The sequence below is a fragment of the Xiphophorus couchianus genome, chromosome 20, assembly GCF_001444195.1.
Source record: "Xiphophorus couchianus chromosome 20, X_couchianus-1.0, whole genome shotgun sequence".
Lineage (NCBI taxonomy): Eukaryota > Metazoa > Chordata > Actinopteri > Cyprinodontiformes > Poeciliidae > Xiphophorus > Xiphophorus couchianus.
The window spans coordinates 1,840,867-1,868,520 of NC_040247.1; the positions used below are offsets into that span (position 1 = coordinate 1,840,867).

Here is a 27,654-nt window from a genome sequence, read left to right on the forward strand (position 1 = left end):
GTTTTGTCCAGTATTGGTAATACGACAGCGACTTTCTCCAGCAGCCTTGACAGAAAAAAGATCAAATGTTGCAGAAATAGCTGCCAAGTCTTTGTCCCAAACCTCACAGGCCATGTATTACTTGTGTTTGGAGCAAGAGATGTTTGTTTCCCTAAGAAAAGATGAAAGATTTGCTTTCTTATTGACATTCTGACTCTAAAAAGTGTATAAAATGTCAAGAGTCCTTGACATAAATCCTTATTCAGTTTGCTGTAGAAACCTCCATTTCTCTCTCTCTGTCTATATAAATAATTTACTTTTCTCTGTGATATCAAACTAGGAAGCAGTGTTTGATGTTTTGCCACAAAAGAAATGTATAGAGCCATAATATCATCAGTACTATATATATATATATATGAGAGTATATAGTTCTCTGTGATGATTCTGACATTCACAAAATGGAGATCATTTTGGTAGTCCTAACTGTATAAAGGGGAACATTTACTTTAATTTGATGTGAGAAAACGATTTTGTCTTTCATACAGCTTGTGTAAAAACCTAATTTCAGCTGTTTTTCTGTATTAAATTGGTCTAGCTTTGTGTTATACTATATAAAGCTATATGACCTCTGATGTTGAAAACAACCCTCTCCTTTTTGCTGTATACCAAACAATCATTAGACTCTGGTTACTCCCTCTCATTTGTGTTCAGCAGCGTTCTGCAGGCTCTCACTCGGCTAAAATGTGATCTGATGTCTCCAAATTGCAGCTTTCTGCTACATTCCACCGACTCTGTGAGTCTGTCCATGATACAAAAAGAAACAATTTTATTTGGCCTTTTCAGGACCCCTCAAGTTAACAAGTTCTCCACTACAAAAACTTTCTTACAGAGGCTGCAAAGGTAAAGGCAAGAATTTCAAAGATGATGGAAGCAAATGAAAAGCAGAGAGTCGAGGGGCCAAAAGAGGAAAGAGAGGAGTTGCAAGGTTATAAAGAGAGGGAGACTCTGCCAAGGAGTGGAGCTCATTAATGAGTAATGGCTTGGTGACTCTTTACCCTTGGACACCTCAGCTTCTGATGACTTTGTTGTTACTCCAGTCCAGTGCCACAGATGCCAGCGTGAGGCTGTGTGCACTCTGGGTGCCTGTATCTGGTTCCAGGATCAGTTCCTTCCACAGATTAACAGATTAAACACTGAACCATGGATATTTGGTTTAAACATCTCGCCCCACTTATATTGTGCCAGTGAAATCTTTACATACAGTCATGATTGTTGTGAACATGATATTAATTTGTCCACATTAAAGATGATTGTGACCTTGTCTTTTTGAATGCTGCAAGTCAATGGCTTGATGTTGCTGGGTGAGAATGTAGCGGCAGCAGACAATCGCTTGTATTATGTCGTTGACTTGACAGCAGTCACACAAAGCAGAGAGTGCATGTAGCAAGAGAGGAGAGGAAAAACTCCCCTTTAACAGGAACAAACCTCCGGCAGAACCAAAACCGGGTTCAAGGCTTGAGCCAGGAAGACTTAGTGAAACATCAGTATTTTTGTTTTGCTTTGCACTTCATACAACTAAGTATTTCCTCTCAAACATAGCAATATGTATATTATTTCATTATATGTCAAGTTAGCTTTTTTTTGTATACTTTGTTTGTACATATATGCACAAATATTTATTAATTAGTGAAAAGAAAATCATTTCTCTTTGTCTCAAGACGTTTTTAGCTGCTGATATACTGTACACAGACTACAGAAAGATCCAACCCACTGTCAGCCTCTTCAAACCTGTGGCCTGTGTCCAGATTTGCAGTGTTTGCGAGCCAGTACCTCCTGCCATTTCAGCCCAATTAGAAGCTCCCCTTCCTGGGCAGAGAGCAGCAGAAAGGGCCCCTCCTTCCTTCCAGCCTTATATCTGTTGCTCTCCTGTTATGACAGCCTCTGACACGAGGTCTGTGTAATTACTGCTGCCTGAAGGAGCAAGACAGTATGGGGCAAGACAGAGGGAAGGGAGGAAGGGATGCAGCAGAGGGAAAGCACAGAGGAAGAGGAGAGACGTGTGGACAGGATCGGCTTGGGAAAAGAGGAGAAAAGCAGAAGCGTAGAAGTCAGGAGAAGGAGAGAGTGAGCAGACGGCTGGCAGACGACCTCCTGCTGTTTGTTTGTACATGCAGTGTGTGGAAAGAAGAGTTACAAAGTGTGAGTGAGCTGATAGCTGATGACAGTATCTAGTACCAGTAGAGTGGATTCATGCTGCTGTCCCAGTGGCCACTCAGCCGGAGCAGCAAGATTTCTCTCATTAGAAAAACACAAGACAGATAATTCTCAAGGCGATCTGAGACGATAATTAAAGAAGGTTTTTTCTGCAAAATGTTCCAAATGAATTATACACTGAAAAAACACAAAATCTTTCCAAGCATTTTTGGTCTAGTTTCTAGTGCAAACATCTTGATACACTTGAAAAAAGACAAAACTAACTTACAAGTAAAAATGTACTATTTCCACTGGCAGATTATTTCACTTATAACATGGGAAAAATGTCTTGTTATAAGTATCAGTTTTCAAGAGGCACAAGCTCCTATATCTTGCTGAAAGTTATTTGTAAGTTAGTGTCTTATTTCAAGTGTAGAAAGATATTTAGAATAGAAACTAAACAAAAATACTTGGTAAGACTGTGTGTTTTTGCAGTGTTCTGACTGAAATAAGATTCTGTTTGCATGATAAAATGCTTCCTCTGTAGGGTGGTGAGGTAACGTTTTACAGTTAAAGGGCCAGTCCCAAAAAAAAAAAAAAACCCTGCAAACACCATCACCGTTAGAGGACAGACCAGATAAAGTAAAGGTCTGTAACGACACCGGTGTGAGCAAATCTCAGTCCAACCCGGCACTGATCCAGACTGCTGAAGGTTTTGTCCTAAAGTCTTACATTTGAACTCTTTGAGAACATGAAGCCCAAACAGACCTGGAAGTTATCCCAGGTCTGACAGAAGACCAGCAGCACCAGCCATGGCAGAACCAATGAACCCTTTCAAACACACACGGCTCCATGTTTGTCTCAGTTTTTTGGTGACTTCTAAATAAAATTCCTTGGTTAAAAAAAAACAGCATCCCTTCAATTTCTGAATTACATCTAAAAATTTCAATCCACTGCAAACTTTACTCTGAGGCTGCCATGAATAGAAAAGTCACATCTATTCCAAGATGTTCACTCAAACTCCCAAAATGTCAACGCCTACTTGACAAAATAATTGCACCCATGTTGCTGCAGCGAGCAAAGAGGAAATGGTCTCAGTTGAATGTCTGAGTCATCGGCTGAACAATAGATTCTCCTCTAAAAGTCGCTGTTGACGAAGAGATTTTCAGAGTTCTGAGTTCTAAGCTTTGAATTTAAAATCGATTGATAAAAAACACGTGATTCTGTTTTTTATCAATTTATTATGTACAGGGTCAGTTTTGTGGACTCAACTACAGAAAACAAGGTTCAAGTGTTCAGTAGGATTCTGTAGATACAAAATGGCTAATTTTGAAGCTACATTTCAAACAACCACCTTTGCATTAGTAAAGCAATGTTCCTCTTTGTTTCAACCTGTTAACTTGATGACTGTCAGTAATTTATACTTAGTAGTTTCTTCTCTATGCTTTATTTCAGTTCTCCTCTTATTTTCACATTATCATATTACCTCATAGTGGGGGCGGTAAAAAAAAAAATCAGTGTTAAGAAAGCAGCCAAAGAAAGTCGGTGACGGGGAACAAACTAGAGATAATCAGTCTGAATTATGCCCACCTCATCTGCAATTACCTCCTGTTGCTATGACGCGACTAAGCCAAATGACTGCCTCCCATTATATATAATCACTCTCATGTGCATCCCAATATTATAGATGGCTATTACTGGGCCCAGAACAAAATAATGACTTACAGAAGTGGAAAAAGAAAAAAAAAGCTGATTTACTTCTTGTGACATGTAATGAGGATGAAGTTTGAGTGTGAAGGTGAAGTTAGTGTTTCATTTTTTTGATCATAGTGGAACAATTGGTTAACATTATCATATACAGACCCATTCAATAAATTAAAATATTATTTTAATTTATTTTAAAAGTCAATTCATTTTAGGAACTTTGTCAATAAGCGAATCACACTATATAGATTAATTACACAGACGGATGATTGAAAGCCGCTAGTTACAATTTTCATAAAAACATTACATTTAAAATTAGAATACTACAATAGACCAATAAAAAAGTTTTTAATATAAAAATGTAGCCTTAATGAAACACATAAATATTACTTGCTTAAAAGTGATAAATTTTCCAAATGTACTTTTAATCTTTCATATTGTACCTTAATAAAGCCAAACTAATTAATATATTTAGTATTTTAGTGTCAGAAACTATTTTAAAAATCTGAATTTTAGACTGGAATGCTACAAATAAAGGTCACCTTTTATACGCTTTCCAGTAACATTCGGACATTTTGTAGCATAATCAAGCAGCTGTGTTACCTTCAGTAATTTAAAAAAATGTTGAATAGAAAAGTATAAAAATTTGACTCCTTGAAATTGGCCTCTGTCTCTTTAAGAAGCTCCCACTCTTTCAACATTCCCCATTCAGCTAATAATCACAACACTGGAAGATTTTATGTGATCAACCAACACAATGTGGTACATTATGTTGAATTACATAAAACGGTCTGAAAAGTCACAATACTTTGGATTTTAAATGAGAGTTTGTACTCATGAATAACTCATGGATATTCTCTGGTCTAAGCTGGTTGGGCCCATTTTGCCGCCTCCATCCATCTTCTTATCAACTATTAGCTTCCCTGTCCCAGCTGAAGAGAAGGAACTCCACACCATGTTGCTGCCAAAACTTATCTAAGCAGAACAACTAAATCTGATCTCCACTGCTTGCATTTTTTAGATGAAGAACTGAACAGGTTACATCATCTAACTGCTATAAACCTCTGCAAAGGTTTATCACTGAGCTACCGTCTCTTTGGTCTCCATCATGTTGTTTGTTTACTAATGTTCTCTATTAAAAACACAAACAGATTAACTCAAACTAGTTTTTTTATTATTATTTTATTTTAAGATAATTAGAGTAAATGGTGGTAAAACGAATGCACTAAGCATTGGTCAGATGTGTTTTTAATACCATGTATTTTTTTTACTGTTGTTTGGAAAATAAGGTTCTACTTTTTGTTGGTCTGTTATGCAAAACATTTGCTGGATTTTCTTGCACAATGACAAAGGAGTTCTAATTCTAAAATCTCTATAAAACATGTTGAAGATTGTTGTGACATGAAATGTAAATTTTGCAATATAAAACTAGTTTATTTTGCTCATGTCCATCATCTGTTACGTCTTTGGCATTTACAGGTATCATGGAAGTGTTGTCTACATTTTATTGAGAGAGAAAATTGTTCTCTTTTAAATTTCAGTGACCTTGTAATGTTTTTTATAAGTGCTACTGACTTAATGAAGTAAATCTCTGAATACATTTATGGTAGCTTGGGAAAAGTGTTTTCCAGCATTAAAAGAGTCGCCTCTTGTAAAACAATCTTTCTCTTGATGGTTATTTGGCAGCAAATAAAAGTGTTTGCTGAGAGCAGCAGCTTGTAATGGAAACAGCGTTTCTGACACATCCAAATAATGTTGGTTTTGAATTGCATCGGGGAGTTCTTTTATGTTGCTTCTAACAAATCTATTGAGTTCATCAGAGAGAAGCTGCTCTGGGACTGAAAGATGTGAAGGAAACAACAGTTCCAAATGAAACCATACTGAACCAAACCATGCAGATTCACCAGGTTTTGTTTCATGTTCATGTCAGATCCTATTACTGTGTTTTTCAATTTATTTTCAATTATTGTGACACATTTTATAGAAATTGTCTCCAGTGCATACATCTTCTTAAAGAGGACTGATTTTGTCTGTAATGTCATGATTTTGCCCCCTGGTAGCTGGATCCCCTCCTGCACACTTAGCTTCTCCGATCTGTGGGTAAAAGTAACTTTAGGCTTGTTGTATTTTTGTGCTATCTGATCCCACAGACGATCACACCAGAGTCCGACTGCAGCTGCTGGATGGAGACCCCCATTCCGACTACATCAACGCCAACTATATTGATGTGAGATAACACACACACACACACACACACACACACACACACCGATTACAATAGGGCAATAAACTAATATATGCAATATATGTCTCAATATCAGTATTATGTACTGATATTGAATGTAATATCAGAACATAATACATTTAATTCGATTCCACTGAACTTCAATTCAGAATTGCACAGCATTCTAGGGAATGTAGGCAGAGGAAAGACTTGAACCACTCAACCTCTCACTTCTAGCTAAGCAAGGTCGGTGTTTTAATATCTTGTCACATTGTAATAATCTAAAGATTTGCTCGCACCAACAAAGACGTCCATTTAGATTCAGGTCTAGACCAACTAATGACAACCTGCCACAAATACTTAAAATACAAACTCTGACCACTTCCTAAACTCTCATCATAGCGTTAGATGATCTAATAAAAGATTAATTTTAACAAACTTAGTCACATTGGAATCTGGAAATCCATTTGGTTTTTTCTTCATTTCTATTCCCTCCTCAATGCTACCATTGATTTTATTGCATGTCTTTTTCTCCTCACTTTATCAAATTTTATTCATTGTAATCTCTTTACAGCACAGCATGATTGTATTGACTGCTCTAATGAATTTGTTGGAGAAAATCTCTCATTCAATGAGTCTCTAATGATGAAGGATGCCTTTTTTATTAAGATGTAAGGAAGGAGGGACGATGAAAACAAAAATCTGAGCATTACATTGTCTCAGTTAAGAAACACAAGGGGGATTTTAATAGCAACAAAAATTGATTAAAGTATTAATCTCAGCCCAGTTATCTGTCTAACTAGGAGTAGTGGATAACATCAATGGAATAATTGGTGTTTAGAAACGTACTGACAGAGAAAAAAAGGATCCCTTTTTATAAACCGTTGATTATTTAAAAAACCAACCTTGGTTTATTCAGAGAGAAGCGGACAGTTTGGAGGACAAAACAGGAAAGACAGGAGTGGAATAAAGGGAAATGCACAAGTAGGTGGTGAAGGAAATGAATTTGGCAGGAAAATAAAATGGTAAATTTGAGCTTCTTTGATATCTGAAGTCAGGCTATTGATTTTATAAGTGTTTCAGCAAAAGAAAATAATTCCAAAATCAAACGAGATATCAATATTTAAAAAGTATTTAATGAAAGATTGAAAGGAAGAAGAAACTAACACTGAATGTGCTCAGACACAAATTTAATTACACTTGAATATATTAAGGAAAAGAGGAAAAAAAAAGGAAGAACACCCAAAAGAAAAAGATAAACCACAAGAATGCACTACAGAGACTTTTATGCTTTAATTATAAAAACATTAATAAAACAACCACAGCTTCTGAAACCGTCTCCTCCTGTAACTGTAGCTGAGTTTCTGTTGACCATATTTTGTGCAAATTGGAATTCAGAAAATAAGTTTACTGGATGGAAAAATGGCAATTTTGAAAAAAGTAAAATTTTTTGATAAGTGTTTTGTGCATGGATGAGGTGGTTTTTCAGACGTGTTGAAATTTGTGTATTTTGCAACGCCTGTGATGGAAACACTTTGTATCCATCGAGTATCTGCAGCAGGCTCTACAAGAAGTCTCAGCATCACAGAGTTCACCAAAAGTTGAGTTTGTTGTTCTAGTGTTGAATCCACAGATCTTCTGTAAAACTGCTGACTATTATTTCCCTAAAACGCTGCGTAAAAACGACACTCCCAGGAATAAGGGACTCGTCACTCTGATGCCTGAATAAGACATCCTCTTACGGCGGATAGCGATAGTGGCTAAAATCTGAATGTAAATGTTTACTTCTATCGCCACTTTGATTTTTAATGACTTATTGTGTGAACAAACTTATTGATTTTAATGGCATTTGTTATTAAATAGAAACACGACAATTGTGAAATTGTGTTCTTTGACATTAGCATATTGAAAACGTTTTGCACACACTTTTATTGGAAATTCAGATATTTTGTTATACTGTAGGAATTTTTCCCAAGGTTTTTCACCTTACTCCACTTCAATAAAGCTTGCAGAGATGTTTTGTTCTGCGTTGATCTTTTAAGGTCAACCTACATTTTAATCAGTTGGAGGAATGAACTTTGACTAAGCAATGCAATGGTTGATTTCTTCCTGTTTCACCCGTTGATTGGCTCACATTGACCTGCAGTGAGCTTTATATAAAGCTTTATATAAAATGTGATCATGGATTATTCAGTCACTACAAGCTGCTCAAGCCAGACCATCAGCCCTCCACCACTGTGCTTCACAGCTGCAATCAGTTTTACTGTATTCTGATGCATAAAACGCTGAAACTAAATGAAATTGGAAAAAAGAAAAAACGCATTAAGCAAAAATGTAACCAGAAGGTAAGGAAGCTTTTTAATGCCTTGTTCCCTCTGACTCACAGGGCTATCACAGACCCAGACATTACATCGCAACACAAGGTAATTAAACTGGTGCAGGAAGCATATGACGAGCTGGAGTGTGGTGTGTGTGCATGTGTAGGGGTGTGTGTTGCCGCCACCAGCATGGCGTCACTTCGGAGTGGAAGGCTGTTACGGCAGCCTCCTAAATCTAAACTGGTGTATAAAATCCCCCTGACAAATTTAAGACCCCATTACCTCAACCCCCCAAAACTGCTATCTGGGATTGATGGTGTGTAGGTGTGTGTGTGCGTGTGTGTTTGTAACAGTCTGCATTATCAGTGCTGATATTTTCCTTTCTAATATGAGTTTGCACCCATCTGCACACACACACACACACACGTCAGCACTGATTTTGTGTATTTTGTCTGTCAGGACCCATGCAGGAAACGGTGAGGGATTTCTGGAGGATGGTTTGGCAGGAAAACTCGGCCTCTATCGTCATGGTTACAAATCTGGTGGAGGTGGGAAGGGTGAGTTCATCTTCAGCACTATTAAAAGTGATTGTGTCCTGAGAGTATCTGGACATTTTTATTTTCCGTCTCGTGTGCGCAGCTGGACTTTCGGTTTTGCGATTATCACCAGGCACTCTGCTTAAATCTGTGTGTTTGTGTAAATCGTGTTTTTTCAGGTGAAATGTGTTCGTTACTGGCCTGATGAGACAGAGGTTTATGGAGACATCAAGGTGACCCTGATAGAAACTGAGCCTCTGGCTGAATACGTCATCCGGACATTCACTGTCCAAAAGGTAAACAAGACTTCCTTCATCTGGCAGATTTCACCAACTAGATTGGGATTGTGAAGATGCTCCTTCCTCTGACTGTAGAAGCAGTTGATGTCTCTGTTTACATAATATGAGGATTTGATGGTAATATGCTCAGACTGAGGACAAAACAAGGAAAGGAAGTTTTTTCTATGCTGTATATTTTTTAAAATCCTGAATTCGCTGTTTTTTGTTGGAGACTTTTTTTATACACATGGTGTCTGCACATCTTGAAAGTCTTAAATTAATGCATCAAAAATTAAGGCTTTAAAATGTCTTAAATTCATTTTAAAAATTTACATTTTTCCATAATTTTGTTAATTACAGGTGTTGAATTCTGTTGTGGCAGAACTTTGTAATACTGAGTTATATGTAGGGTTTTTTTCTGTCAGGCCAGAGATGGACATCTTTATTGCATTTTGTGACTCAAGGCAGTTGAGGCTACTGGTAACATTTTGCCTTGCTAGCTAGCTAACTTTTTTGTGTCTATCATGGGTAAGTGCAAATTTATCACCAGGTGTTTGGATGACGTTCGCCTTCATCAATGGCTCACTTTTGTTGCCAACCTGTATGATGCTACATGCATTCTGTGCAAAAAAAAAGCCCAACCCTACTGGGATTAAGGCTGCAGGAAGCCAAATGCAGTGTGAGAAGGACAAAACTTCTGCCAAGAGCCACAAACAGACTCCAGAAATGTCAGTTTTGATCCTCTGGTGTGGCTAAAAATGGTTGTCGCTGCTTCTGCTAGAACTGATCCAAGAACATTTGGTGCGACACAAACTCAGAAGTCGGAGGTTTAGTGGATTTTAAACACAGCAGTCAAGCCTTAGTACTAACCATTTAGGAATTTTATTTGAACAAAGTTGTTGAAGTATCTATTGTTAATCTCACAAGTAGTAGTATTTCTTTCTCAATAGTTCTCCATACGTACAAGCATATATGTGCAATTTTATCTTGTTTTCATTAGTCATGACACAGGTCTGAAATTTCATTCTTCTTGGCCTCAAAAAGTTTTAAATTTAGTTCCTCATGGTTTGAGAAAGTCTTAAATTTCATTCATACTAGTCTTAAGAGACAAAGTAGTTGTTTTTTTAAAGTCCTGATTAAATCTGTATTTCTTGTGAGAGTATAGATCATAGAAGACTTCATCAAAAGCAGGACAACTTCATGTTTCTCTGACCAAAATTGCCACAAAATCACATTTTTAAATACCTACATCTTAAAACATATTTTTTGACTTTTGTCACGTTTTTTTTTTTGCTTTTCTGCACTTTACCCTGTTTCTTCCCCCATCCCATATTTTCTTCCTTCTTTCACTCATACGAAAGCAGCTTATCAAGACAAGTCCTCAAGCCCTTGCCGTCAGCGCATTTAGCAAGTCATTAATCCAAAGCACCTCCGTGTGGGTGTGGGTGTGTGGAGTGGGCGGGGGTGTGTGTGTGTGTAACTTTCAAAGGAAAGCTGATTTCGAATGCCTGTCATTTGCAATAATACATGCGAAGCCACAAACTCAGATTCAGAATATTCCATCTCTGCTCTGAAGAAGCTCCTGTTACTGCCTGAATGTGAAAAACAAAGCAAAGGGAAGACAAAGGCAGAGAGAGAGAGAGAGAGAACAGGTTCGAGGCAACAATTAAATTGCTTCACTTGCAGTGAATAATGAGAACAGGATCTTAATAAAAACATTTATTAATGGCACATCCAAAGAGATTAACTGAGCAGAGAGTAAGGAAGGACGACAGGGTCTCAAAGAAAGAGAAAATATGCAAATGCATCTGCAAGAGAGAGAGCAGGAGAGATGGAGGACAGGGAAAAAAGATCACAAAAGGTAGCTTGTGTTTGAGAGTCAGGATCAGTTGTAAAGAAAAGCTGTGGGTGAGGGAGGAACATTTCTGTTCCACGGATTGCCAGACATTATTTTCAAAGAGTTCATTTTATCTGTGAAAGTGGAATTTTCACAAAACATGCAGAAAAGAAGATTGCAACTTTAGTTTCACTGTGTCTCTTTCTCACTGTGCAGATGTCACCTTGTAGTTTTGCATGTGTAGCTGAAGACAATCTCTTTCATGAAGCATTTGTTGCTGTAGACATCACACAGAATCCATTAAAATTGGATTTATCTAGTAAACAACACTTTGAAGTGTGGAAATCAAATATTTTTTGTGAAGCCAAAGATTTGGGAGTGCAGCAGGATTATAATAATTTTGGGTTTTTCATTACAGTTTAGTTTTATTTGACTTTTTGTTTGTCTAGCTAGTTTTAATTAGTGTTTAGTGTGTTTGATAGTTTTTATTAGTTATTATTAGCCACATATTGTTTAGCTTTAGTTTAGTTTTTATTAATTATAGTAGTTAGTTTTTTCATACTTTGGGTAATTTTTAAGTGCAGAATTCAAAAAGATTAAAGTATTGCATTGTCATGATGTATACATTGATTAGCTAATCAATACTCAACAGAAGTGTGGAGAATCATCCGTTCTCCATGTCTGAGGTTAAAGAAGAGTCGGTGAGTTGAATTCATGAATTCCATTTATTAATACCAAAATACAGCTGGTCCATTTCTCACGCCACCTTTAGGAGGTAACAGACAAAATGGCCCAGAAAAGTTTGTGATCTCCTTTGTTGGCCTGTATCTAAGCTACGCCCCAAAGAGGGCGTTCCCTAGTGTGTCACTTCCTCTAAGCATAGCTCTCATTTGCATTTTCTAACATGTCATTTCCTTTAGCTTTAGCTTAGCAACTAGCTAACAGAGATAGAAGGAAAACACAGAATTATTTATTAATTATTATTTCTCAACAGAAGTTACCGTTTTCACAAAATGTATTCAGATATTGTTGAACAATTGATTCTGATGTTTCCTTCCAGCTTTTGCTGTTGCCATTTTGCAGATTAGCGTCAGCTGAGCCAGAGAATGGGGTGCCATAATTTGCTGATTTGCTTATGTGAGGGAAAAAACTAATATTTCACTAATAGATGGATTCATAAAAATGTAAACAAAAGATATAATTTCTATAATTTCTGTATGTTTTAGTTAGCTTTAGAAACACTTGATATAGTTATTTATTTCAATTAACAAAAATCTCTCCTCAATTTTTGTTATTTTGTTAAATTTAGTTCATTTTAACCATGGTGTGTTACTCTTATTGAACACAAATCAAAGAGGAATTAAAACCTATACACTTCAGGACACATTTTTGTATCATCTTGATTTTATAGAATGCAGCTAACTGGTGTTATTAGACATATAAACACCAACAGAGAATGAATGCTATTGCAGGAACAAAGATGTAGTTCTGGGGCATTTTTTCCTCCAACAGTCCAGGTAGGTTCCTGCTGTCCTTCTGCACAGCAGGAATGATTTGATTGCAGTGTTTTGCTCCAGTTTAGCTTCAAGGCACAACTGCAGTAAAGACTCGTATCTAATAATGTGTCAGAACTGAGCCATGTTGTGACAAAGCAGATGTGCTTTGTTTCTTTGTTGATGAGAGAAAATGGCTAATGACACACATTTGGTTGAACTTTGGAGTGATTACAGTGGCATTTTAGAGTGTAACATCTGCAACAGTCATTCATTATGTCTTTGAAAAATCTGTATATGGAGAGCCGTTTCACTCAAAATTAATTAAATCTTGTTATTAATAAATAGTAAAGAAATACTCCATGAAATCAAAAGAAAAAAATCTTAAAAACTCCAGCACTAATGAAAACTGACCGGAGCTATGCAGCGCAGTGGTTTTAATTTGTCTAATCTACTAACTTCTATTCAGACGTCAGTTGAACCATAAATGGTTCTTAAATATGTTCCGGCACAGAAATGCTCTGAGCAGATTGATTTGAGGTGCAGCTGCTGTCTGCATTGTTACAACCAGGAAGGTCTCATGGAACGAAGGACTAAAGAACATTATGCTTTTCATAAAGCACAAAGCAATTCATGTTTTTTCCAGAAATAAAACACTTTAGTTTTCCGAGGTCGTTATTTTTGAATGCTTACGCATTTTTCTATTCTAGTATTAGGAAAAAACGGTGAAGCTTCCAGTGTTTCAGTACAAGAAAATAAACACAAGTCTGTTCTTTTCCATCATGACATCTATTCTGATGGGTTTTTCAGGTAAACTCTCCCTCTGTGTTTTTTGAACAATTGTAATTCTATTTCAAACAACTAGCAGAGAAATGAAAGGGAAATTGCATAAAACGTAACTGGTTGTTGTTCTCACAGAACAATCTCCTGGATGTCAGGGTGAACTTGTAAGTAAAAACCTAATGATTGTTGCAACTTTCTCATCCTGCTGTCCCAAGTTATCCAGATTCAGGACATTCAGACAATAAAGGGCAGGTTAAGGTAGTCTCTCACAAGGTAGTCAGAGCACTTCGTCTAGTTGTAACAGGACGGAAGAGGAAAATATTTATGCAAAAGTGTATAGAATGTCATAAAATTATGGATTCATTTCATTATTTTATGTGCCGACAGGAACTGTTAAAATAACTGCAGATCTTTGAAGGAATTATTCTCATTTTTCACTGCGAGGGGCAATTCTAGATTCTCATTTTCCTTCGAACATTTTAATGTTTTTGTTTTATTTTTTCAACCCAAGTATCGTGAATCTCAGGCCATGTTTTTATGCGCCTATTGATTTAGAGAAGTAATTTCAACATCATAGAGAAGAGTCGATCGATGCAAAGTCGACTAATCAAATTACCTTGTGGTTTTTCTGGGTTTTACGCTGCCCTTTGTCCTTCCTCTCCCTCTGCGCTCATTACTCTTTTATTTTCACTTCCCTCCCTTTACCATCTTTCCTCTTCTTTCAGTCTCTCAATCCTCATTCTAATCATTTATTCCTTGAACTTTACACTGTCTTACACACCTTTTTTTTTTACTTTTATTCTCTCTTCACTGTGCCAGTGCTTCTTCTCAAACCATCATTATGCTAAAGAATCCCTTCCTACCTTGACCCAGGATGAGGGATGCAATAACAACAGTTTCATTTCAGTTTCTATTCTTAGAGCGTAAACTGAACTTGGGAGATCATGACTCTCGGTTTTAAACCGCTCTCAGTTTAGAAGCATAAAAGGAAATCGATTGTTCTGAATAATTAAAGAAAGAGCACACAGTGTTGTAAGGGAACAGGAGGAAAAGGAAACAGAATCCCAAAGTGTGACGCAGATCTATGTTCAAAATAGAAACATAGAGATTTAGGTTGCCATATCATAATAAAAAGAACGTACACCCTCAGACACTTCTAGAGTTTCATCAAAGCAATTTAGTCTTTTCTGGGTTCTATTTCGTTTTTTAAGTGTACAAAAACACATCAGATTATAGACTGTGAATGGAACAATCTGGATCAATAACTAATTGACTTTAGTTTATTAATTTAACGGATTCTACAACCACCATGTTGAGCAGTAATACCCCATTAAGTCATTTTCTGGAAGACTGTCAGGAGTTTTGTATTTCAGGTAATCTTCCACTTCACACCTGCTCACTGTTCTCTCCTGGTGGGATCTCCTCAGGGATCTTCTGTGGCTGCAGCTTTTGCTCATTTGACCTCCATTCCTTGATCAAAATAAAAACAGAACCTTTTTCCTGTCATTTCTTTTCAACAATTTATGACTTTCTTTGTTTTTTACTGATAATTTGAAGTTTTTCAGATTTTCAAGCTGGTATTAAAGAATAAAATATTAACATTAATATTGAAATTCATAGAGAATCAATGGCGATATGTAGGCATAGGGAAACGTTTGTGCCTTTTAGTCCCACTAATTGGTTTTACTGCAGTTTTGAAAAAACTCAGACAGACAGAAGGAGAACATGTTAGCCATTAGAAGTCAAAAGTTAAAAGAAATGATCACATTTTACAGATTCTTTTTCCTGCTCATCATGGAGGCCATTTTTTATTTGACAGTAATACAGTAAAAAGTATTTCTCACCATTATTTCAATCAATCAGCTATTTTGTCTCCAGAAATGTAGTGTCCGTTATCCTGCAATAGCTAGCCCCGCCCACTTCATCATAACCCTCCGGGACTGACTACTGACCAGTTCTCTGTCTAACAGGTCCGGAAAATCTCTAAGACCTGGGTATTACCCTAAAAGAGATCTATAAGAGATAATCTATTTAAACTGGTGTCGAAAGCGATTCGTCTAGCTCTAACTACCTCCAATCCAGAAGTTACGACCCTTTTCAGTTAAGAAACAGTCAGCTGAGTAGCCCTCACAGCTGCGTAATTCCAATAACCACTCTTGTTAACGGTAGCTCGCTTTCTAAAATATAACTTGCTCTTGGAACCTGCTAGATTAAATTTAGTGACTTGGATGTAAGTCCCTGGGTCATTATTTTACTCTCGCCAAAGGAAATTATGAAGCCTCCTTATCACTAGAACCATGTACCTTAGTTTTACCTTTATTAAAAGAACTGAAAAATGAGTAAATGACTCAATTAATTCCAATGTCCACCAACCTCATTAGAATTTTAGAGTATGAATTTATTAAGCAAGCTTAAGCAGGGATATGTGACATACAGATCAATAATCAATTGTATATAATTCAAGAGCAGTGTAATAAGATCAACATGTACAATCATACCCTCCTGTCTCTTTCCCTAACCTATGTCGCAGATTCTGAGATAGCTTTTTAGGAAGCAAGTTCGACTCATACCCAGTTGGTGGTGGATCTTTAGCAACAGGAACGTCCGAAAACCTTGGTCTGAATCTTTGTCCTTTGTGTGGAAAATCCTCTTTAGAATAGAAGCAAAGTAGAGAGGGCTCAATTGCTTTTGAAAACCCAACTCTTTTATCCCTCCGGGACCTTTGTCCTTTCTCCAAGTCTGTTGCAATGTTTGGGTTGAGGTAAGACCGACGATCGAATCAGGAACCCGGGTTGGACGATTGGAACTTGTCTCCCTTTGGCGGCAAGAAGCTTCAGCTTTCTCCCGTGGCTCCAGGGTGTGGTCTGCTGTTGTTTCCTCGATCTGCTTCTTCTGTTAGCTCTACTTCGGTGCCGCAGACAAAGAACAAGAACTTCTCCTTTTCCGTCTGCTTATATACAGTTCTCTGCCATATATGTGTATGGGGAGTGTTAGTTTACGTGGTTTCGGCCCCTCCTGTCTGCTGGCTGGGATGGAAAGTACCGTCCTTTCCTTAGCGTTGTTCTTAGCCAACCATACCGCCCCACCCATCCTGTGCATCTGGCCATCTGTTCAGAACTGCTTGCGACAGCAGGAACTCACAAGTTCCCCTTCTGCTTTTTCCCTTTTTCTTTTTAACATTAAAACCTATGTGCTTTCCTCTGATTAACTTTTAAACACAGTCAAATATAAACACAGTCAAATATTAAAAACTATGTGCTGATTTCCATTAAGCATTAATCATAAGCATTAATCACCTCTTTCACTTATTATAAATTATCAAACCTTAATCATTTCATTGTTGTCATGTTATTACAGATCATGATTCGTACACTTCAGAATCATTCAGTGAATCATTCAGTGATTACTTACATACAGTCATTTTACCTATTGTTTTCATCCATGTTCAACTTAATCATTATCAAAACACTCAATCATTATAAATCAAAACACAAGATTGCTTTATTTCCTTCAGGCTTTCATGCACCTTTTTCTGTGTGTACCTGGATAGATCTCAAACCTCATACCAGTTTTCTTGACAGTAGTTTAGAGTTTTATCCTCAGGCACAGAGAATTTTCATTTTATCTCCAGTATTTATGCAGAACTGTGCCTCCACTGTAAGTAACATGCTTTTAAAATGACCTCACAGTTACTGTTTTTTCCTCTTGACTAAGTTATAATTAGATATGTACTTTTACATTGAGCTACAATCCACCCAAAGGACTTAGAAGGATGCTAGTCTCCTTGGTAGCAAACTGGGAAGCTGAACTGGATGATGGCATTTCTTTCTGTAAGTTTCTCCCTAAAGAACCATCATGAGATTTGTGAAATCAATTAATCTTTTTTATGGAGCTTGAGTGGCCTTCAGTTTCCCCAAATCTCCCCTGCAAATTAAGCAAATGAGCCACAATAAGTCTTCCTGCCTCTCAGTCCCAGAAGTGGCCCCGAGCGCCGTCTTGACATGCACAAGATTGATTTATTTTCCATGTGAAACCAAAGACATCAAGGCCCTTGTATTCCTGAAAATCCCTGCTGTAAATTAGGGTCCTGAACTGTGATGCGTCTTCTTGTCAGTTTCCTCCAAAAGAGGAAAAAAGCTTTGTGACATACCTGCATTTGTCATAATCAGGAGAGAAAATGGCCAACACTTTTCACCAGCAGGTGAAATCCTTCCCTGAGGTTTTCATTGCAAGCGCATGTGACTGAGCACAGCGTGTCGTCATGTTTTTCAGAAGGGCCACCACGAGATCCGTGAACTTCGTCAGTTTCACTTCACCAGCTGGCCGGATCACGGCGTTCCCTGTTACGCCACGGGACTGCTGGGCTTCATACGGCAGGTCAAGTTCCTCAATCCACCGGACGCCGGGCCCATAGCGGTCCACTGCAGGTAACAGAACACACTGAGATGACCTAAATAGCAGATAAAAAACAATGTGCTAATCTACCCATTCAGCTTTCATACGTTTCTGTAACACCTGATCATTCATGAAGCTAATTTGAAAAATATTGCTTTAGAAATGTGAACTATGAACGTTGACATTAGCGTTAGCGTTTGTGCTGCTGCAGCAGGTTTAGCAGTTGGATGCTATTTTAGGCTTGACTGACTTCGCCGATATGCTAACTCCTGTTAACACGACTTTTCCAGCTACCATCAGATCGATTTTGAAGCAGAAATAAATCACTAGCCCAGAGAAGCATCCTCTATCGCTGTTGTTTGAGGATGTCGCTTGTGCGTCAGATTTAGTGCCGTACCAGAAACAAATGAATACAAAGGTTCTGGACTTTTAGATGTTCAAATATTTTACCCAATATTTGATACTTTAAAAACATAAGAGCAAAAAATGCTAATTTAAATTCATTACTTTGCTTCATCCACCACAATGTTTTATATTTCTGTTAAGTTGTGTGGTTGCTTGGTGTCCGTCTCTTTTCTATCGATGGACAAACTAAACACCATAATTAACTAGGTTTTCTACTTTTCTTCCCTATATATGTTTTCTTCATGTTATCTTCATTTTACAAACATGTCCTTGAACATGTTGCTATTACAATATGTTTTATGAACTACATATTGTTGAGCCCTTTGCATCTCCCATCTACACATTTTTTTGCAACTGTAAACCTTGTAAAATGATCCCAAATAAAACTAGTTTTATTCTTTGTGATGTTAAGTAAAATTATGTCTCACATCTTCTAGTGTTTTCTTCTAGAGGTTGAGACTTAAAGGCTGCATCAAAAAGGCAACCAGGACATGAATCCAGAGCTAATGGACTCATGGTAAAATTGCAAATTCTATTTTTTTTTTTCCAGAGAAAGAGACAAAATAGAAGATGTTCTTCTAAGATAGAAACATATCGGTTTGTTATAGGAGCTGGAAGATAGACTTCAGATAAAATGTTTTAACTGACAAAAGAAAAAAGAAAGAAAAAACACATTTGTGGACACGTCGGTGCGCTGCAGTCTGGCCCACACAAACATACTATTGAATTATTGTCATTGGGAAAATATTTTTTTTTGTTCATTTCAGAATAGTCACCAAAAAGGCCAAATTGTTACTTAAGCTTCAATAGTAAATTCTCTGGCGGGATCTGACACGAAGTTTGGACTGAGTTTCTCAATTCATTTGAAATAATTGAAACTTGTATTAATGCAAAGTGTGGATCTCAGCAGGGACTACACAAAATAAATGTTAACACCCAGCCATTATTGGTAAATAATGGAGGTAAAATACTGTCAGGTGCCTATTTTCAAAATTCTCATTCACTTATATGTTTTTGTGTTTTTCTCTCTGACCTATTTTTCCTTTTTTGGTATTTTTTCCATACTGACCCATTTTCTTTTGCATTTGGCTGTGAAGCAGTGGTTGCATCTATTATATAAAATACAAAGGCAAACATGTGCTGCAAAGTAGGATTGTTGAAAGTTCAGACTGTTGTGAAATTGGGGCACAGTGTGCAGATTCCTTTTCTTTAACCATTTAAAATAACACACATAACTAAATGTTGTTTTTCCATCTCAGAAAACCCAACCAAGCAGTTGGGAAATCACTTTTATAGAAATTAAAAAATTTTAATGCAATATGCATGTAATGAAGTCAAGCTCAAAGCATTTTGTTAAAACTCAGATAGCTATTTTTGATAACCTTAAGTCTTTAAACTCCAAACATATTTGGTTTTGTTAAATCAAAACTTTGAGAGACCTGGTAATCAGTACAACCCATCCTGCAAATCTTTATTAAATGTTTTCTTGGTCTTTTATTTCTACAAAATTTGTTTCTCCCCTGTTAATGTCTCACTTACTCTAATATACAATGTTTCAAATACACACTTGTGTACTCCTCATCCACTTTATAGAAGTAAGAAGAAGCAGAAAAAGTGACACAACCAGAGAATGGAAGAAAGCAGCAGACAGACAAATGAAGAGAGCCGACATGTAAACAGACGATCGAGGGGGAAGTATGTGGACAGACAGGCAGGCAGTTATGGCAGTCACTTCCAATTTCCGGGGGCACTCAAACGCTGTTGGCCTGTGTCACAAAGCTTTCAAACACACACACACACACACACACACACACACACACACACACACACACACACAGCCAACAGTATTCTGGTCTCTACATTAATCACAGACGCTGACAGGTAATCTGCTGAGGCGCTTTCTATCTCTCCTTCTCTCTCTCTCCCTCTTCTCTCCTTGTTTTCTCTCTCTCCAGCTGTCTCTGAAAACTGTCATAAGGATTGCAGAATGAAAGATGGGTCTCTTTCCTCCGCTTCCCTGTCCCTCCATGCCTCTTTTCTTTGGTTTCCTCTCCATCCCTTCACCTGTCCCTCTTTTCCTCCCTGTTATGATCACGTCTGTCGCTCACAGTAACATCTTCACATCGTTCCATGGTTCTGCTTCCTTCTCTCCTCGACTCATTCGCTCCATCTTTTCATCTGTTGGTCTGCCTCGTCTCCCATCTCTTCTGTCCAGGTGTTGCTGTTCAGTTCTGTCACTTTAACACAAGGCATGGGATACTAAAGCGTCTTTGTGTGTGAGGACGACAGAGGAAAACAGTATTTGTGTTTGAGCCTTTGCTAAGTTTGTGTTTTTTGCAGTGAATGCCCCAAGAGCTGTAGAAAGGAGGGAACTTTTCTCTGTAGAGATTTTGGTCAAAGAAGTAGAAGACTTCATTCGTCTTCTTTGGCTCTGTCATACTTCAGAAATACCAACTACTATTAAAACCAATTGTCAAAATTTTGGCCTTATGGTTACACAATCAATGTTTATTACACTTTTCCTTTGGCATTTAAACTTCCTTGTAGTTTTAACTTGAATGTTGTTTTCCAAACTTGCAAAGATTAATGTAAGTTAGTGGATAGTGGTTATGAATTTCCCTTTGAGCATGACTCGCTTTTTTGTCTTAAACATCCAAATTATTTTATTCAGTTTTCACTCTACAGTACACTATTGTTTTTCGTTATTGGTAAGCAGTTATGAGGCACAGCGGCGAAACCTGAAACTGCTGCTGCGCAAGGTACGAAGGTTGTTGCTAGGTAACCAAAGAGTGACTGAGTTAGTTGATTCCTCCAGCCTTGCTTTGCTGGCCCTGAGAAGTTAAGCGGCTAAATTGTTTTCTTTGCCTACATCCCCCAGAATGCTGTTCGGTTCTGGATCACAGTTCAGTCAAATGATCAAAAATTCTATCAGACGTATTTTCTATTAATATTGATCATGTGTCGGTGATGATAGATATTGTAATTGTTTCATTGCCCAGCCGTAACGATGATCAAGATTTCTTGTTTATTGGCTTGTCAATTTTGAGCAAATCGTTTTTTTAAGTTTTCATGAAACTAGACAAGTTGCTCACAAGCGAGTTGAATCTTTTCCATGTGTTTCTGCAGCGCTGGTGCAGGGAGGACAGGTTGCTTCATCGCTGTGGACATCATGCTGGACATGGCAGAGAATGAAGGAGTGGTGGATATTTTCAACTGCATCCGTGAACTGAGATCTCAACGGGTCAACATGGTCCAGACAGAGGTAGGAGGAAAATATGTACAGTAAAAAAGTTTGCTGAAAACCCACCCAAAGGTAACTTCAAAGAGAATGAACCTGATATCGTTGGTTTAATGTTCTTAAGCCACCGCAGATTTCCTCAAGAGTTGTTTTTGTGAGCCGACATCCACAGTTAGTCATTGTTCTCCACTGTTTATTCAGCAGCTCTAAATGAGCCTGATCAGTCATTATTAGCCAGACGGGTTGCAACTGTTGGCCATGTCATTTTGGAACAGAGGTATTCATTTTCTTTCTAAGCTACTCTAAGCCCATCTAATCCATCCCGCCCCTGCTTTCCATTTGTGCCTTTAATGAAAATAGTGTGCTTCCAAAAAAAATGAACTTTTCCACCATTAGAAAAAGAACAGACTGACTTGCTTTATGCTTCAAGACTAAATGACTTTTGAATGTATTAGAGAAGTGAAACCCACCCAGAGCATCACATGGGGGGTTTTGCTGTTATGACAACAGTGCTGTTACTGCTAGCTTTTTGTGTGTGTGCCTCTTGAAACCAACCTAAATGCATCCTGCCCTGCCTTTTTAAATGTGTGGGAGCAATTTGTGTCAGCGTAGAAGCAGTTCGCCTCTAATATAATCCTGCTCCACACAACACAAAGCAATTAATCTTTTAAAAGGCACAGAGAAAAGCGTGTGTGTATCACTCATCTGTTTGCGCGTGAGATTCTGCATGTGAATGTGTATTTGAATGCCACTAAAGTAGGTAATGACCAACAGAGGTCACTTTGATAATGCTTTTAAACTCGCCTCTCCACTCGAAGGGCAACAAATCAAAATTCAGCAGAGACAGAAGCTGAGCGATAACATTGGAGGCAAATTGAAAATGCGAGAAGCTGCAGACAAACACGTGTGGGACATGGACAAAAAACTGAACTGACACAAGATAAAGCAGCCAGCTGTGAATTAGTATGCACTTTGGCTGCTGCAGCTCTCACCTGAAGGTTTAGGGGTTCAGACAAGAGAGGCCGAACTTCACCATAAAGGACCAATGCACCCCAACACTCCCTGCTCCATCAATTCTGTCTTAGTCCGCCGTAACAGCAGTAGAATGCAAATTCTGTATTTATATGCATAAACAAACAGAAACTGAGTTCCTGGTTTGCTTACTTTTGATCGAGTGTTGAAAATGCTGCTGGGCCAAATCTGCATCGTTTACTCAACAAGTGACATTTGTTGCTGCTCTAAACAAGTGGAACAGAGTTCAAGGCTGAGCAGCTGTTTGTTCACCAAGTCAGGAGACAGGAAAACATCGACACCCCCAGACTTTCTTTTGTTGGTGTTGCAGGAGCAGTATGTATTTGTTCACGACGCCATCTTGGAAGCATGTCTATGTGGGAACACAGCGATTCCAGTGTGCGAGTTCAGAGCCGTTTACTACAATATCAGCAGACTGGATCCACAGACCAACTCCAGCCAGATTAAAGATGAGTTCCAGGTAAGTCCATGGAAAGGTTTTTGTTTCAAGACTTCACAAAAAGGAGTAAATGTCTTTTCCCTAAAATTCAAGAATGTGTTTTTTTAGCTGGATCGTAACAATTTAATTTACTGTTTATGGATCTGATAGACGCTGAATATAGTGACACCTAGAGTTCGTCCAGAAGACTGCAGCGTGGGCTTACTGCCCCGGAACCACGATAAGAACCGCAGTATGGACGTTCTGTCTGCTGACCGATGTCTGCCTTTTCTCATATCTGTTGATGGAGAGAGCTCCAACTACATCAACGCTGCATTAATGGATGTAAGTTTAAACATACTTCTGATGTTCTTCATAACTTCAGTGTTCTGGTTACCATTTACCCATAGACCACGTTAACCTTTCAGAGCCACAAACAGCCAGCAGCCTTCATTGTTACCCAGCATCCTTTGCCAAACACCATGGGGGACTTCTGGAGGCTGGTGTTCGACTACAACTGCTCCTCCATTGTCATGCTCAACGAGATGGATGCAGCACAGGTACAACAACATGCACAACTTTTTTTAGGAGTGCTGCCATCTACTGGCAGAACATGTCAGATTGAATAAATGTTCTGAAGGCATTGAAATTGTAGAGCCTGTCTCTTCTGATGTTATAGTTATGTATGCAGTACTGGCCAGAGAAGAACTCATGCTGTTACGGCCCGATTCAAGTGGAGTTCATATCCGCGGACATCGATGAAGACATCATCAACCGAATCTTCAGGATCTGCAACATGGCTCGGGTATCCTGAGTTTTCCTGTTCGTTAATCCACAATGTTACTGCTGGAAGTCACAGCAGTAACATTTTAAAGCAGCTCCTGCATACTTCGCATCGCCACATTTGGTTTAAAGACGCTGCACTTATTTAATGAGATGAGATACAGTCAAATGTTTTGACCTGGAAGCCAACTCAGATTTAGACAGATCAGTTTAATGCCGAATAGATGATTTTATTTGAAAAGAAACTGATGCGTGGTGAGTATTTTATACATCATGCAGCATATGAGATATTGCTGAAATGATTAATCGGATTAATTGATTACTAAATTAGTTGATTCTTTTATTAACTGCATAATTGTTAACTGAATTATACAGACTCAAAAATGACTATCTGCTGAAAGAACAGATCAGAGCAGAAGTTATGTATATATATATATATATATATATATATATATATATAATTTAAATAAATAAAACACCAGATTAGCCCTACACTGTACTGATAAGTTCAGCAGAAAAGGCTGTTTTTCACATTATTAAAAGTATTTTTTTAGCTGCAGAGGAATTCTTTGCGGATCAAATGATCAAATGTACATGCAAGGAAAGCTATATTATTGCATTTTAGGTAAGAAAATGTTCATTTTCTCATTTAAAAAAGGAATTAAATTACTCACTTACTTGCACATTTCTGTGTTTCTAATATTGCATTTTTTTAAATGCATAGTTAGTTGCAGCCCTAGTTTGAAGTAGAGCTGGTTCAGATCTTTGTTCTCCTTGATCGACTTTTAAAGGGCGTTCTTTAGGATGAGACTTTTTCCTCACCTTTCCCTGGTTTCCATCTGCCTCACTTCCTTTTGTTACTCCCTTCTCATCTCATCCATGACGGTACAACTCCAGAGCTGCCCTCTCGCCTGTGAGCTCCTATAGCGCTTAGTGAACTCTCCTCCCACCTCCTCCCTATGTTCTCTCTCTCTTCCTCTCTCAAACACATCACCAGTGTAGTGTGAAATGGCTCATATCATCGCCATAACAGCACATCTCACTCTGCTAGAGTCTGAAGTACCAACCACTAAGCCATCAAATGAGGGAAACTGTGAAAGAGGGGAAAAGAGGAAAAAGATATAAAATATACAAATTAGTGGGAAAGAGAGAAGACAGATAAAAAGGTGAGAGAAGTAAACCAGCAGGTCTGGATTAATCTGGATGTGTAGGAATAAAACAAAATACATTTTATTGTCTATCACTGATTACATTTGTTATTAGATTTACTCAGCAGAAATGAATTCTACATTAAGCAGTTGTTTTAGTAAAGCTATCAGTTACATGGTGTTCAGTCATCCTGCTTTGTACTCAGAACATTTTCAATTTACTGACAAAAACACCAAGTATTAGGTAAACAGCCCACAGCATCATACACCCTCCACCATATTTAACAGGGGCTTGGTAATGGTAATTGTGCCACTGGCACTCTGACAGTGATTGCTGAACAGACAATTTAATTCAAATATAAATTGAATCAAATTAAATTTTCTTTGAAGTACATTTGATCAAAAAGCAAAGACAAAACAAGCATCTTTTGTGACTTTACAGATTCTTCAACTTTTTCAGCTTTAAATATTTTAGGTGCACAGCTAAAACAAAAATGTTCATTTTTCTTTTAAACAGAAACACACATGTCATTAACAGTCTTTTAAATTCCCACCTTTCTTCACAGCCTCAGGACGGTTACCGCCTGGTGCAGCACTTCCAGTTCATTGGCTGGCCCGCCTACAGGGACACGCCTCTTTCGAAGCGCTCCATCCTCCAGTTGGTCAGGAGGTTGGCCAAGTGGCAGGAGCAGTACGACGGAGGAGACGGGAGGACGGTGGTGCACTGCCTGTGAGTACAGGGAGACAAAGCAAAGACACAAATCTCTTTAAGCATTTAAAGAGATTTTAAATGTTATTCGGATTAAACTAGACCGTTTTCTAACCCAAACAAGACAAAAGATTAAGTTTATACATCTGAACCAGCACTTAGCTGTTTTACAAAAAATTATTACACAATTACTAATAAAATTTTCTGAAAATGTTGCTGACACTTAACTCAGCAACTTTATGAATAGTCTTCAAACAGGCAAAGTCCAGGAATTGAACAACAGATGGCTGAGTTGAGGACTAATAATCTGCACCACAGCTAATTGTTGGAGCTAAAGATAATTTGTTCTTAGATTGTGAGAAATCTAAAACCTGAAGTGTGTCTGAAAAGTAGACTGTTATCCAGTGGTTTAACTTGGTTTCAGCCATGTTACAGAAGTTTATCAGAGTCTAGAAATGTATTTATATGTGGTTTAATAATTAAGACGTGGTGAGAAGCTTTTAGTTTGCTGCTAAAGAAAAAAATAATCCCAGTCATGATGCTTTACTGTTAGTAACAACATTTCAGCAACAAAATGCTTTACATCATCAAAACATAACACAGTAACCAGTTATGAAACAAGCAATAAATATTACATTTTGTCAAATGCCATCATCAAAATCATTAAGCAAATATATATTTTTGGGCCTGAACTTTAGTTTCCAGCTGTACCAAACGAAGCTGTGCGTTGACTCTAGATTGTTCCTTTTTAGGTCCAAAGATAATAACTTTAGTTTGTTTCTGTTCACCTCCACAAATCTATCTGTTGTAAGCATTTGTTCAGTGATTGGATCGATTCAGAATCACCTGATGATATTGAAAAGACTGTCTGAACGAAGCTACAATTTCATCATTTTCAAAAAGTTTAATTTGAGTTTTAAAACGGTATTTCTGTATTTACAGACCAGATCAATTCAACATTCCTGTGTTGAAGCACCCAAGTCAGATGTGTTCAAGACGGGGAAACATCTAAAACATGCAGTTTGTTGACCCCCATAGCTGAAGTGGAGTAGTCCAACGATTTAAAGGAATAATTTAGGATTGGGGTTCTATGAAGTAGTCATCAGTAGTCAATATCATTCCTGACATCTTGGCCTGGGCCCAAAAACCAGCTTTAGCCTTAGAAAACAACATATAAACCTAATAGAATAGGAAACTTCTATTTGGATTAGTTAAGTTTCCAAAACTATATCAGAAAAAAAAGCATGAACATCAAACGGTGCAGATCCTCTGGTCTTGATAGCCTTCAGGTTATCCCAGCAGAACGAAGAGGCTCAAACCAGGCAGACTGATGCAACAAACAGACTCACAATCAGACAAGTTATTTTGTGAAGAAACATTAACTTTTACTTTCTGATGTATTAAATTCATTTTTCTCTAAGCTCATTGTGGCAAAAAAGTCTCTCTTCTACCAACAAGTGCTCCACACTATCAGATTTTTAAAAATGTAAGTTTCCCTTTAAATATCAGCTCAGTTTACAAACTTGGTTCTGATTCATTTAATAGCAATTTCATCCTTATGCACAGCTTCAAAAAAGAAAAACCCTAATCTTCTGCGACAACACTGCAACAAATTACACAGATCATTTATCTTTACTGTTCGAGGTGCTTCTGTTGTTGTGTTACAGCTCATGCAGTAAAACAATCCTTCAATGTCCACTTTTGAAATTTATAACACTGTTGGTAACAGGCTGATTACACACACTCAAATCCACAAAGTCTGCCGAGCTCCATAAAAATTCATCTGAGCAGAACAAATGAGGAAGTAAAACAGCAGATGTAAAAAAATTAGGAAGCAGATTAAAAGAGAGCTAACAGGAATACACCCCATCCATCCACAGACGTTCTCTTCCAGGAAACGTCTCCCACTTCAAACTGGTAGAGGAACAAGATCCAACTGCAGAAACTCCTGTCGGGCCCTTTAGGTGAAATTAGTCAGTATAATGTCCATAAGATTAGGTATAAATCTAGAAATGATTCATTTTCATTCCCCAGATTAAATAAAAGTTAAGGTCACTTGGCTAGAGTTTCACTTTCAGTTCAAAGTTCAATCCAGAAATACTTTTAATACAGGAACTGCTTCTGTGAAGACACTGACTAATCAAACAAAGCCATTGATTTTACTCCTCTGTAACATCAGTA

At 37.8% G+C, this 27,654-nt stretch overlaps 1 protein-coding gene across 11 annotated transcripts in view; it reads left to right on the forward strand.

Moving 5' to 3' along the window:
* ptprt (protein tyrosine phosphatase receptor type T) overlaps nt 1–27,654 on the forward strand; it is a 319,822-nt gene that overhangs the window by 280,760 nt on the left and 11,408 nt on the right. For 8 of the 11 annotated variants that reach the window (XM_028003113.1, XM_028003114.1, XM_028003115.1 and 5 more), the window contains 11 exons: nt 6,018–6,103; nt 8,487–8,523; nt 8,878–8,975; nt 9,134–9,250; nt 17,618–17,772; nt 21,272–21,407; nt 22,726–22,875; nt 23,005–23,178; nt 23,262–23,393; nt 23,513–23,638; nt 25,331–25,494. In XM_028003113.1, the coding sequence (XP_027858914.1) occupies nt 6,018–6,103; nt 8,487–8,523; nt 8,878–8,975; nt 9,134–9,250; nt 17,618–17,772; nt 21,272–21,407; nt 22,726–22,875; nt 23,005–23,178; nt 23,262–23,393; nt 23,513–23,638; nt 25,331–25,494 (1,375 nt within the window). The remainder of the gene's footprint in view (nt 1–6,017; nt 6,104–8,486; nt 8,524–8,877; nt 8,976–9,133; nt 9,251–17,617; nt 17,773–21,271; nt 21,408–22,725; nt 22,876–23,004; nt 23,179–23,261; nt 23,394–23,512; nt 23,639–25,330; nt 25,495–27,654) is intronic. The other 3 variants (XM_028003117.1, XM_028003123.1, XM_028003124.1) reach the window with 1 other exon arrangement.